At 52.0% G+C, this 14133-nt stretch overlaps 1 protein-coding gene across 1 annotated transcript in view; it reads left to right on the top strand.

Annotated features, from left to right (window-relative positions):
- Positions 1–379: 379 nt before the first annotated feature.
- The window catches only part of FGF9 (fibroblast growth factor 9), a 34968-nt gene continuing 21214 nt past the window's right edge, over positions 380–14133 (top strand). Inside the window, exons 1-2 of the mRNA XM_004577583.3 lie at positions 380–1507; positions 9555–9658. Of these exons, the coding sequence (XP_004577640.1) occupies positions 1231–1507; positions 9555–9658 (381 nt within the window). The 5' untranslated portion in view covers positions 380–1230. The remainder of the gene's footprint in view (positions 1508–9554; positions 9659–14133) is intronic.

Genomic DNA, 14133 nt, shown 5'->3' with positions numbered 1-14133 from the left:
GCAGTACAGTTTTGCGCTTCCGTGTGTCTGGCAGAAGACCGACACTCTCTCTCCAAACCCCAGCTCCCATCCCTGTGCCCTCCAAACTCTGTTAACTAAGTTAAGATCGGATAACGCCAGACGGGACTGCGGTGTCCACGTGAAAAAAGCACTCGCCCAGTTTCCTCCCCTCCCCTCCCCCGCCCGCCTCAAAGCTCGGGGCGGGAGTCTCCGCAGAGGCTCGAGGTGCCTCCTGTCCTTGGGCAGCCCGCGCGCCCACGAGGTGCGGCTCCGCGGGGGCCCTGCCGCAGCGCGGCGGCAGGCGGGCGCTAGGACCACGGCGGCGCTCCGGCCGGCCGCGGCGCTACCTTAAACCCTGCCCAATGCCGCTGCCTGCGCCACTCTGCGCGCCGGCGGGGGCTGCGCAGGAGGAGCGCTCCGCCCGGCCACCCCGCTCCGCCAGCCGGCGCGGCAACACCTGTTCGCGGCGGCACGCGAGCCCCGGGACGCCGCGGCTCCGCCACCCGCGCTGAGCTAAGGGACCTCGGCCGAGCTGCTGGACAGAATCCTGGATACTAGCGTTGGACGCCTAAAGTTTTTTTCCTCTTCTTTATTTTTTAAAATTATTATTATTATTATTTTGGAAAGCGGGGGTGGGGGTACCGGGAAGGGGAAGATTTGTCGCTGCCACCAACGTGAGCTTCCCCCCACCTCCCCCAGCACCCCTTGAAGGATTCGTGCCGATGCCTGCAGAGTCGGTTAGAGAGTAAAAACAGCGCATGCCTTCCTGGAGTCTGATCCGTGAATTCTGACGTAGCCCGTGCATCTTAAAAATCCCCATAATAACGCCTAGGCATTTAAGTTGCTATGGTCATTCTGATCGCAAGGCCAATGGAGAAACTACGGATGTTTCTGTTTCCTTATGACGGTCGGATGGGATGAAGACCTTCTTGCCTGCTAAGAGCTGGGGATGTCTGTAGAGATGCATAGAAATGTTTATCACTATGTCAGTGTGTGAGTATAAAGTGGTGGTTTCTTAGACTATCAGTGGTTTGACCTTGAACCTGTGCCAGTGAACCAGCAGATTACTTTTATTTATGCATTTAATGGATTGAAGAAAAGACCTTTTTTTTTTCCTCCTCTCCGCAACTGCAGTAAGGGAGGGGAGTTGGATATACCTCGCCTAATATCTCCTGGGTTTGCAATCATCATTATTGTTTATTCTTGTGCTCCGAAAGCCGACTCTTCTTGATGGCTCCCTTAGGTGAAGTTGGGAACTATTTCGGTGTGCAGGATGCGGTACCGTTTGGGAACGTGCCCGTGTTGCCGGTGGACAGCCCGGTTTTGCTAAGTGACCACCTGGGGCAGTCGGAAGCAGGGGGGCTGCCCAGGGGACCCGCAGTCACCGACCTGGATCATTTAAAGGGGATTCTCAGGCGGAGGCAGCTCTACTGCAGGACTGGATTCCACTTGGAGATCTTCCCCAATGGTACTATCCAGGGAACCCGAAAAGATCACAGCCGCTTCGGTAGGTATACCGTTAACCCCTCCGTGCCCGTGCCAGGGCAGGTTCGGAATGTTAACTGCCCAGAAGGTGGTGGCCAGGAAGCATTCTCGAGCCCCCATCCCCTTCTCTGTCTCTCCCCCCTCCTCCCCTCTCGACTGTGTTGCCAGCTCTGGGAGAGAGAGAGAGAGAGAGCGAGAGAGAGAGCGCGAGCGAGCCTCCGGAACTGCAGATCTGCTGCTGGCACCGGTGCAAGTCCACAGAGAGGCATTTTTTTTTTCCTCTTAAGAGTGGGGGCCTGCTTTATTAATAGGGCACCGTCCTCGGTTCTTTCCGATCAGATGCATGGCAAGATGGGGTTGAGGAAGTTTCTTTTGAATGGAGGGGATTCCACGAGTTTAAAGCTTTAATCATTAACTGCTAGGAACTTAGCAATGCTTGGAGTTTCCTGGAAGCAGGAGGTGGGTATCACGCGCCCGAAAGGAGGCTGCACCCCTGGCCCCTTCTAGGAAGTCCTCTGCTTTAATTGTAAATTAAGCGCATTGTTTATGCCTCCTGTGCGGGTCAGAGAGCTCCCGTAGGCTAAGGTTGCTGACTGTTCTGTGGGGAGGAACACTAGAGTCCTATTTTAGACTCGGGGAGCAGCCGGGGCAGGGGCGCAGGGGCAGGGGCCGAGCGCTTGGCGAGCCGGGGCGCCTCGTCCTTCTAGCTCTCCAGCCCTAGCTCTGCGGGTCGCAGGGTGCAGCCCGCTGGGGGTGTGCTGGGCGGGTTGCTCTCCGTGTGCGCGTGCGAGCGCGTGCAGAAGCCGCAGGCTCACCCGAAAGGGCATTACTAGGACTTGGTTTTCCGAAGAGGGTATTTGTGACTCAGCAGTGACGGCTGGTGGCTCTGCCCACTCGGCTGTCTGCACACACGTGCTTCCTGGGGTACCCTGAGCCCGACAGCTCCAAGTCGACCAGCAGCCCTAACTGGGGGGTTGGGGTGAGGGTGTGTGAGTTGGGGAGGGGGCTGTTGAGGTACTTTACTTGAAAAATAAATAAGCGCCACAGTGGGCAAGCCGATTGTTGGAAGGAGTTAACTTCTGAGAAAACTCACCTGACAACACTTAAACTAGGTCGTAAAAAACAAGGTCCTGCGGTGGTTTTCCTTCCTCGTGCTTTCAGGCTCTTTGCTTTGCCATGCTGCAGCCGCAGCTCCCCCACCGCCTCCAGAATCCGCGTGTTTCCGAGGGCGACCGGGAAAGACTAAACTTTCCCCAAAGTGCTCCAGTCCGGCCGCTTTAAGGGCTGCCGCCTTGCCTAGCGTGCAACGGCAGAACAACAGGCAGTGGGAGGCCGTGGGTGGGAGAGCTAGGGCGCCCTGGGCCGCAGCGGCCACCCGCGGGGCGTCGACGCTGCGCCGGTCCCGGGCGCGCGGCGTGGGCAGCCGGCCCCGGGTGCGCCCCGCGGCCCGAGCCCCGGCCCTCCCGCGCTCCGGCCGGCAGGTGCGGGCTCCGCCGCCCTGGCCCCGCAGCGCTCGCTCCGCGGCCGCCGGGCCAGCTCCGCGCGGTCCTAAACGCGCTCGTCTCACGGGTGCCTTTCCGCCCGGCTCCCGTGTGCGCCCTGAGGTGCCGCGGGGGACCACCGCCGTGCAGGGAAAGGGGTGGGAGGACGGCGACAAGGCAGGGATAGCTAACGTGTTGGCTGCGTTGAGGAGATCTGGGTTTTCGTCCTCCCCACCCATCTTTAGTCCCTCTGCTTTCTCTTTGTTGTGTGGAGTGTGGGTCCGGTGGGGCTGACAGCTGCTGCCTTGGGCCGCACGGAGGTTCGCGGTGTGGGAACGGCTGGAGGCGCGTGGCGCGGCAGGAAAGCGGTGGCAGGGACTGAGGACCGGCTGCCGGGACGACCCTAGAGCTCCCCAGCCCGTCCCGGCTCCCTACCCTGGTGTCCGGAGCGCACTGCCAGGTTGTGGAGGTCCAAGGAGCTCCGCGGGGCCTGGGAGGTGGGTCGGGGGCTCCTCGTTCGCGCAAGGCCGGAGCAGCCGGGGAGGGGGTGGGGTGGGGTGGGGGGGACAATGGGCCTCGGAGGAGGGCGGAGGGGGCGGCGTGCTATTGTTAACCGCTTTTGGAGAGCCAGGCGGCGGCCTGTGGACCAGCTTCCCCGCGCCCCCGCCTCGCGGCCAGGGAGCACAGGGTGCATGCCGGGGGCGCTCAGCTCCAGGCACGCTGCGGTGGGCGGGAGGCAGCTTCATTGTGTGAGCCGCTGGGTCAGTACCCCCGCCTCCCCCCCCCCCCCCGGGCGCAGCCCAAGTGGACCCCGGTGTGGAGAAACTGTGGGACGTTCCAGCCGGCCTTCTTCACGCACCCCTCCCCCTTTTTGATGCAGTCACCTTTAGGGTAGGACACTGGCCACGCGCAACCCAGTCATCAGAAATTCAGCAACTCTGCCCCCAGGGCGAGCGGGGTTGCAAGGGTGGATGGAGGTGGGGGCTTGAGGGCTAGAGACGCGTTGTGGGGTCAGTGGAAGCGGCAGTTGCAGGCAGAACGACAGACTAGAGACCCTTAAACAAAAAAGCTAGACCTCTGCCCTTCTGGATCCCGGAGGTTGGAGAAAGGTGTCGCTAAGGAAGTGACATCTCCGCATCTTACATTAGCAGAGCTCGTGTGTGTGTGTGTGTGTGTGTGTGTGTGAGAGAGAGAGAGAGAGAGAGAGAGAGAGAGAAAGAGAGAGAGAGACTGGGAAAGGGGGAGGCAGTGTTGGGTAGGAAGGTAAAGGAAGCCCCTGCCTGGGCCGGGGACTGGGGTAGTGGGGGAAGGGCGCGCCTGGCGCTCCGCTGTGCCACTCACCCTCGCTGGGATGGTGCTGAGTGGGTGGCTGTGCGCAGTGGGGGTGGGGCAGGAGGGCTATTTAAATCTTTCCTGCGGCTGCCGCGAGAAGCGGGCCCCGGGGGTGACAGCAGTGCCGCGGTCTCCCGCTGCTACCGCTGCGGCAGGTCCCAATATTAGCAACCTCTGCAGCTCGGTGCGTGCGCCTCGCAGCCCCGCCCTCGGGAGCCGCGCGGCGCTGGGACCCTGCGGCCTGCGGGAGGGGGCCGGGGCTGCGGCCGTGCGTCCCACCTGGCGCTCCTGCCCGCCGCACCTTCGGGCCTGTAGCCTCCGCCTCCCGCAGCCTCCCGCGCCACTCCCCGGCTCACCGCTGGAGACTCGCTCCTCACCTCCCGCTTCTCATCCGATCCCCGAGAATGCAGTGGCGGCTGCGTGTGGGGGTGGGGCGGAATGGGCTTACCCTTGCTGCAAGCAGAAGGTGCCTTTGCGACCTGACTAGGAATGGCGGCTGGAGACGGGCTGGGAAAAGAATGCTGTGGGTCACCCTTCACCCCCCACCCCGTCCCCAGTCTGTGCTCTTCCCCACCCCGTGCACCCGCAGGTGACTGCAGCTGCTGGCCAGCGAGCCTGGTGGTGACACAGCACAGATGCAGGGGACGTGGGGGTGGGGGACTCCTGCCGTGACAACTTAGGTGGGACCTTGCGGGAGCCCTTTGTCTTTCCGTGGGGTGGTGGTTGGAGACGCACAGGGCAAAGGCTCTGCTGATTGTGCTTTGGGGGTAGAAGGGCCGGTAGAGGTGTGCCGTTTCATAGAGGCTCCTATACACATATTTATAATCATTTCACTTTTAAAGCTTTGCCTTTTTTTTAACGCAAGGGAAAAATATCAGTTGGGGCAATGATAATGTAGGAGACTAAAGGTGAGCAGTAAGTTTGTGTGGGTGGTGCTGAGCACGTTCCCTCCTTGGCTTGAGATGGGTGGCTTTGAAAGACCCCAGAGGGATGCCCCAATAGGGGCCGTGCAATCCAAGGGAGTCTGGTGTGAGGGGGGGAACAAGGGAGCCATATATATGGAAAAAATATATATATATATTTCCTGTAAAAGGAGGTTATAGAATCTTATTTCCAGGATTTTGCACTTATAACAATTCTGCCATGTATAATTCTGTTATTCAGTGTCCCTTCAGGTTTAGGATAGCTTCAAGCCTTGCTGTATCTCCCGTTCCTAAGAGGTTTGGGAGACTGGTTCCAGATGCTGTAACTCAGGGATTCCCACAGCTGATTGATTGGGAAGGCCTGGTCTTGCAGGGGCTGAGTGCTGCATTTTCCGGGGGCTACCTGCTGGCTCACTGCACCTTCTGAGATCTTGTGTATACTCTGGGCTGAAGAGTGTTGGGGGGAGGTGTTTCTGGTTAGAGGGCTCTTTAAGTGGGTCAAGGGCTGGGAGGGGCAACTTCTGACCTCCTCCCATTTCTCAGGGTTGGCCTTATCAGCCTGCCAGTGGAGGCAATGGCCAGCACAGGAGGGCCAACAGGGCTGGTCCACGTCCATGGCCGACAGTTCATGGTCCATCTGAGCAGAGCTAGGGAAGCCCCATCGGTTTGGGGCCAATTACACAGGGCTGTGTCAAGCACAGTCTGGTGAGCTGGTTTTCTGGAGTAGTCCAGGCAGGCCTCAGTCCCTCCTGGAGCTTGTCAGACCCCTTGGGCCCTGCTGAGCTGGCTTTGCATGCCACGCCATCACTGCCTGGTACCATGGCCGCCATCACTGCCTGGTACCCTGGCCGTTCTGAGCTGAGGACATTTAGGAGGTGGGTGCCTTGGAGCAGGGAGATTGCCAGGGTACCCGCGTGAAGGCCAAGGTTAATATCAGGTGCTGGCCATTATTCAGACCTGCCGTCCTTCCTCTCTTCCCCAGCCCCCTCCTTTTGCCCTTCCTTTCCTTGACCCTTATTCACTGCGGCGTTTATCTGCACAGACACCTGCTCCTACTCGTCTGTGTGAGTAGGTAACACGGGGTGCGTGTGCTGTTGGCAGCAGCCAGGGTGACCTGGCTGAGGTCTCAGAGCTCATTGTGGCCCAGGTGGTACCAGGAGGGATAAGGTTGGGGTGGGATCTCGTGGCCAGGTCTTTCTGACCTCACAGCATCAAGGCAGTCTGGGTGTGGGAGAAGGGCAGTGACTCACGTCTCCCGGCGCTCTCCTCTCCCTCCCTCGGAGAAGCTGGGTGGGGCTCCTGAGGCCTCAGTGTTCAGGGAGCTGCAGAAGTACAGGTGGTGGCTGGAGGTGATGAAATCTTGCCCACCTGGGGTCACTCCACAGCTCCGCTGGCCTGGACAACTCCTTGAGGGCCTCACCACTGGTTTCTGGAAAGCTTTCCCTGATTTACCTTCCCAAGGCGCAGCAAACCACTTATCCTTTGACTCTGTTCCTCCTCTCTCACTGTACTCACCACGTGACTACTAACTTAATCTGTGCACCTGTTCTTCTTGCCTTCCGGTAGTACCCCCACCCACCTTATTCAAGGTTTCCCTTGCTGAGGTTTTAATTACTCACTCAACTGTGGTCCGGAGATGCTGAATGGAAGATTCCAGAAGTCACCAAACCACAAGTTTTGAATAGTTTTTCTTAGAGAATAATTGTTATAATTGTTCCATCTTATTGTTTCTTGTTATCAATCTTTTGCTGTTGCCTAATTCCTAAAGTAGACATGATAACAGGGGGATGGAGATAGGAAAAAGCAGAGTGGAATGGGGTTTGGTATTCTGCGGTCTTAGGCATCTGTGAAAGCTGTCTCGTGAATTGCAGGGGCTTCTGCTGTGGATGTAAGAACCTGGGCTGTTTTGTTTTTCGTTTTAAGCATTAGTGGAATGGCATGGAACTATAAAAGTCCCAATGAATAGGTGAACACATATGAATTTATAACCGCGTATCAATGCCAGAAAAAGAAATAAGATATACATCTTAATGCCTTCATTTAACAATGTTGCAAGAATAGTGACTGTAGAACTTAACTATGAAAGTCACACAGGAAATGCAGGCTAATGAAAACAAGATGAAAATCAGTTGGAAGTTGTGCATGATAATTCAGGAGACAGGGGTGGGAGTCTGGTTGCCCAGGGACACGTTATTTAAGCTTCCAGAAATGTGTTTCCCGTTTGTACACAGTGGGCTGAAACACGGCCGTGCCTTGCGTTGATGCGAGGTGGAACGGAGAGGGCCTCTCGACTGGCCCAGACATGCCAGTGTCCAGTTATCCCCACGGTCGTTGTTATTCTCATCCATGATGTGCCCAGCGCAGCCAGTCAGGAGGCTTGGAGAGCGCACTTACACACATTCCAGGCTTGGGGTACTTCCTCAGAGCTTCCTTATTTGTTGCGGGAAAACAGAGAGCATCACATGTGCTCTTAGGCTGCAGAGGCCTTTGACTTTTACCATTGAACTCCTCCACCTGGACCTCAAAGGGGGCAAAATGATTCCTGTATTTCATTGCGCCTTAGACTGATTTCAGGGTAAGAGTGACATTGTGCCTGTCATATTCTCGGTCACATACTTGTGATTCTTGCCTGGAGTTAGATGTCACATTTTGATTTCAAATTACAGACATGGCACAGTGAAGCCCAGTGGATGCATCTAAGGTCGAGTGCATCTTATGGGAACTGAGTGGGGTGGAAATGCCGGCCCAGCTGCCTTCCCATTTGCTCTGGGAAGTAGGGGAAGCTACCCAGAGACTGTCTTTTTGCAGGTGTATTTCCGTGTTAGAGTCATAGTGTTATCAGGTACCAAGCACAATTTGTAATGTCTCTATGTTTTTCTATGTGCTATTTCATATTCTAGCAAGGTAAAATGCTTGCATGTCCTGATGTGTATTTTGTAAACAACATGAGATAAATGTGTTTGGTTTTATGCTTATGAGGCAATTAGGAATGTCTGTTTCGAAGCCAGAGCTCTTGGCTTTTTATGCCTTACCTTGGAACAGCATTTCCTTTCCAGTTAATCCTTTGCCTTATTAGATTCATGTCGCTCATATCTTCTTTTAGTTGCAGCACAGTCTATTTTGTGAGAGTTGCAAAATTAATTGTTTAAAAATCTATGTAAGTGCTTTTTTATTAGTCACATGAGACTGACTATAGCTCAGCATTACCCTCGGTGTTTTTTTTTTTCCTTAAACTTTTTAAGTTTTTCAATATTTGAAGATATTTTAAAAACAAGAACTCAGTATCTGGTATGTGTGCATTCCAGGGGCTGCATAGAGCGGAGCGTTTTTATGCGTAACAAGCAGGAGAACGTAGCTGCGCCTTCCGCTACTGCTTTCTCGTGTTGGCGGTGTCCTAAATATATATTGTGGGACAATCATCTTAAAACGGCCATGCGGTCAGAGAAATTGAAGCCGCTGTTGTGTGGCCATAAAATTCTGGATTTATGCCTAGCTTAGGTGTTGTTATTCTTAGCGAAGTAAGCAAGAGGAAGGAAATCCGAGACGATCCTGGGCCGGTTTGATTTGGGGGCCTCGGGGATGCCGCACCGTGTGTCAAGGCAGCAGTGTTTTTGGAACCAGCATTGCCCCATCCGGAATGTTGTGTTATCTAAATTGCCTCACTGCCTCTTGCAGATAAGCAATACTTGATTTAAGCACAAGTATTTGGGCTGTGTGTGGTTTTCCAGATGGAGCTCAAGGAATTGATAGAGTGGGCAGCTGGATAATTTTCTGCGTAAACCCAAGAGTTACTGAGCACCTTGCACTTGAGATGCGAGAACGTTTTCTGAATGGATGCCCTCTTATGATCTGCATTTCCAAATAAACACTTTCATTTTTTCTTAAGGAAATGTATTTCTCTTGGTCCTGGGGATGAGGAAGAGCCAGGTGGAGAGATGCATGCACAAATACTTAATTACACCTCTGTAAAGTTGAAGTAGATTGTTTTTCTCCTAAAATTCTCTTTCAGACAAATTAGAGTATATCTGGTAGCTTCTCTGTCTATTCTAAAATGTCCATTCTGTCACTAACTTTTTAAAATTTCCTAAATGCTTTGTACATTATGTAAGCCCTGTTAATAAGGATTTTGTATCTTTATGGTAAAAGGAAATGTAGGTAGAAAATGAATTCTTTTAGCCAGTGGTTTTAAAGAGAAACCAGCTGGTTAAGCCACGTGAGGCTGTCACCATGGTTGGGAGCTGTGTTCTGTGTCCCCGCCCGAACCCCCAGGGATGCTGACTCCCAGCATTCTGTGCTCCAAGCTGCCTTCTGCATCCTGCCTTTTGTCTTTCAGGCATCCTGGAATTCATCAGTATAGCAGTGGGCCTGGTCAGCATTCGAGGCGTGGACAGCGGACTCTACCTCGGGATGAATGAGAAGGGGGAGCTGTATGGATCAGTAAGTACTGGCAGAGACTTGGCCAGGCTGTGTTGGGTTTAAGCTGCATTTTTCTCTCTGCATTGAACAGAGCAGAAAAGACACCGAGTGTGTTTGGAAGGCAGAGCGGGTGTTTTTCCTGGTTGAGGGAAACCATTTCATTGTTATTAATAGGTAATCAGCTGGCCATCTTCACTGGACCAAAATTGCTAAGACAATACTTTATTGATATGCCAAGCCATCTTCATTATTAAGTCAATACAAAATTCACAAGTGTGAAAAATCCCATCTTCTTGGTTGAATGGGAGTTATTTTTGAAATGAATTGCAACTGTCATCTCCCAAGCTTTGCCAAGCATTGTAATTAAAACTGGAAATAGACACTGCAGCAATTCAAAGCACTTTCTCTGAAAGACTTAAGGTTTTCATTTTGCGGAGAGGTGGAAATTATTGTCAGATATTCTGGTATGTGCTGATTGTACTTCCAAGTGCCAGGCGCTGTGTGTGCTTAGGGACCTGGCTGTGGCTGTGACTGGCACCAAGGCCCTGCGTCTCTCTATGGCAAGGGGCCCGCCTTCGCATCCTTGTATCTGCTAGCACAGGATCTTAAATACAGGTGTCTCTCGCTAAATGTGTGACTATGAGCAATAATAGATTATTACTTACTAGATACTTTCTTGGATTGTCAACATCAAAACCTGTAAAGAAATTACCCCTTTATCTTTTCATTGTAATTCCTGGTAGTCAAACGAGAACTTAAGCTATTAGTTATCTGAAATTTAACAGTTTTGATTAGTACTCATGAAAAGTTGAAAATTCAAAGAACCTTAGAATCAGATAAGTTCTGGAGTCGTTTGTCCACGGAAATGAAAGTCAAAAATGTTTTCTATTTCTGCTCTTCTGTTTATAAACCAATGAGATTCCTACATACACTCACACGTAAGGATACTGTATGTGGTTTTAAACTTTTATTCAAAAACTCCAGGTGACAGCACATCATGGCCAGTGTAATTTGAATGTAACACACCATATTAAAAAAAAAAAAGATTTATTTGGAAAGCAGTTATGGTGTGGAGGTGGGAGATGGGGGCTGGTAAGAGAAGGAGGAGGAGGAGAAAGAGAGCTCTTCTGTCTGCTGGTTCACTCTCCAAATGGCCATGTGGCCAGGCCCTGCCTTTCCAGGAGTGGATGGGAACGGAGCAGCCAGGAGTCTGACCAGGGCTCATGCGGGAGGCTGGCCCCACAGGCTGCGTAAAGACCTGTTGCTCACACACCATTTTTAGTTTTCTGCCTTGGTAAAGTTTCCAACTATAGGTTGATTAATTCATTTAGACACTTAATTTCTGTTTAAAGTGCCTCTTTCAGAGACTAAATTGCTTTGAAACAGGTCTTTAAGTTTGGACTTCGCAATCACAGTTCTCGGTTTGAGCAAAGTTACTTCCTAAATGACTTTTGCTGATACTTTGGTGTGCGAAGAAAAGATGTAGAAAATACAAGAGAACTTTGAAGTTTACACACTAGAAGGTGATATTTTTCTTTTATCACATTATTTTTTCTACTTTTAAGTATTTAATTGAACTCTGTGAAATGTCCTTTTTTGTGCGTAGGACTGAAGTTCTCAGCTTTGGTGGGTGTGAGGGAGTTATAGCGCAGTGGTCTCTGATCCTTAACATCACCCATACCATCTAACTTTTATTCAGGGTGTATTTCACTATATGCTCATTACATTATTTATATAAATACATAGGTCTGGAAGTATAGCTCATATATATGTTACCTTATTTGGTGAAACATGCAACCAACGAAATGTTTGCATTAACTATAGTAAAGTTCTCACCTCCAGGATCCCTCTGGAGTGTCCTCCCTTTGGGTCCAGTGAAGTCACCAGCGTGGTTCAGAGTCCTGGGTAGCTAAGGGTTGACAGGGAGGGCACATCTCATTTTATGTCAGCAAAAGTGCCTGTGTGGTTGTTGCCTGGGGTAAGGCATGTTTTCCCTTCTGGATAATTTCGGTGGCTTCCTGGGGTGGGGAGCCTCCTGCCTGTGATGCCCTGTGCGTGGCCCAGTGCCTGGAGCAGTGTGGTAGGCACTTTGCATGTAGACCCAGTGGCAAGACTGCAAGAAGGGGTGGTCAGGAGGGAGCAAGATGGAGAACACCATCTTGAGTTGTCTTCTGGGAAGCCATGTTGCCTAGTTCAGGGTTTCTGAGTGCACACCATGAGTATGGTGAGACTTGGAGTTTTCCCTGCACTCTGCACGGCCACACGGCTGACTGATCCTAGTCATTCAGATGTGTGTGGTTAAATGAATCTCTTGTCCTGGAATATCTTCCACCACCTGAGATTGATGAAAACATCACTTGCTCTGCAAGGCTCCATCGCGTCTCTGACTGCACCTTTAGCTCAGTTACCAGTCCTTTTATTTGTTTTTTATTTTCCTTCAAAACTTATTTATTTTTATTAGAAAGGCAGATATACAGAGAAAAGGAGAGATGGAGAGAAAGATCTTCCATCCATTGGTTCACTGCCTAAGTGGTTGCAACGGTCCCGAAGCCAGGAGTCAGGAGCTTCTATGGGGTCTCCCACATGGGTGCAGGCTCCCAAGGCTTTGGGCCGTCCTCAATCGCTTTCCCAGGCCACAAGGAGGGAGATGGATGGGAAGTGGAGCAGCCGAGACATAATAGGCACCCATATGGGATCCCAGTGCATGCAAGGCAAGGATTTAGTCACTGGGCTATCACACTGGCCCCTCATTACCACTTCTTAGCTTTTCTTCTGGGCCCCCAGAATTCTGTGTTTGTATTTCCATGTTTCTAGAAGTAGTAGTATAATTTTTAGGATGGCCAATTTTTAAAATATATTTTTGTTTTCCGTCATTACCATAAAGATATATACTATGGTTTTTTCTTTTGGCTTGTTTATTTATATTTGTTTGAAAGGCAAGGAGTAAGAGAGACTGGAGAGCTTCTCTTTGCTGCTTCGCTCCCCGGTGAACTCAACAACTGCTGCGATGGGTTAGGGGGTGCAATATCAGGACGCAGCAACTGGGTCCAGGTCTTCCCTGTGGGTGTGAGGGATCGAATTCCTTGAGCCAGCATCTGCTGCTTCCCACGTGTGTATTAGCAGGAAGCTGGACTTAAAAGTGGAGTTGAGACTTGACTCCAGGTACTCTTGATAGGGAATGTGAACACCCAAGTAGCCTGTTAGACTGCTATACCGAACATTGGCCCTGCGTTTTACGTTTTTTTTAAATTTCTTTTCATTTTTATTTCCCAAATACCCACTCTAGCTAGGGCTGGATCCAACTGAACTTGGCAGTCAGGAACTCTGTGTAGATCTCCCACGTGGGTAGCTAGGCTGTCTCCTGCTGCCTCCCAGAGGACACACAAACAAGAGGCTGGTTCCAAAGCAGAGTTGCAGAGTCTTAACCAGACACTCCAGGAGAGGATGTGGCCCCCAGGTAGCCTTTCAACGATTGCATCGTATATCTGCCCTCCCTCCTATATTTCTTTTAAAATACGACCTCACACCTAACCGTGGTCCCTGCTCGAGGCAAGTACTGAACAACCACTCTTTGGACAGGAATGAATCTCCAGTTGCGTGGTCACTGTGTGTTTGGAACTCTGGTTGGAGGAAGCATCCTGGTACTCACTCACCTGCTTTCTCTTGTTTCTGCTCCGGGTTGGCCTGAGCTTTGCACGGCTGGGGTTGGAGAAGTGAGAGTGCAATGGCGAGAGCATGGTGGGGCCCTCACTCTGTCACCTACCAAGTAGGCTCGTGTCTCAGATGAAGAACTGGAGGTAGACCTCTTGCCTGTCTCTTCCTGCTCTAGGTGGGCTCTAGAATTCCAGGCTGACGGTTTCAGCCTTCTGTGCCTTGCCCATGGACTCCTCAGTGCTGAAGAGAGAACCCCCAGGACAGGGGTTGTTGCCCTATAGGCTGAGCCTCTTGCAGGCCAGGGGAACCGAGGGGAGCTGGGCTGGCTCCTCCGGGGCTGGCTTCCCATGTTTTCCACTGGGTTTGCAATTCTCACACTGGCTGTGGCAAGGGCAATGCGGAGTGACCAAAAAAAATTTCACTTGAAAAGGCAGTGGTTCCACTGCTTGAGATGCTAGCTTTGGGATCTGGAAGAATCCATAGCTGCGTGAAAATTGTGTGAAACTCTGCCAGCCAAACATGGAGAGTTGTTTCCAAATATTAGACAAACCATGAAGAGGTGGATCTTGGGCCCAGTGTGGTAGCCTACTGGCTAAAGTCCTTGTGTTGCAAGCACCAGGATCCTATATGGGTGCCGATTCTAATCCCAGCAGCCCCGCTTTCCATCCATCTGCCTGCTTGTGGCCTGGGAAAGCAATTGAGGATGGCCCAAAGCCTTGGAACCCTGCACGACGTGGAAGACCCGGAGGAGGCTCCTGGCTCCTGGCTTCAGATTGGCTCAGCTCTGGGCCATATTGCAGCCACTTGGGGAGTGAACCAGTGGATGAAAGATTCTCATCTCT

The sequence above is a fragment of the Ochotona princeps genome, chromosome 12, assembly GCF_030435755.1.
Source record: "Ochotona princeps isolate mOchPri1 chromosome 12, mOchPri1.hap1, whole genome shotgun sequence".
In the NCBI taxonomy this organism is placed as follows: domain Eukaryota; kingdom Metazoa; phylum Chordata; class Mammalia; order Lagomorpha; family Ochotonidae; genus Ochotona; species Ochotona princeps.
Note: the sequence above shows the minus strand (reverse complement) of the source record. Positions and strands in the feature narration are given on the sequence as shown.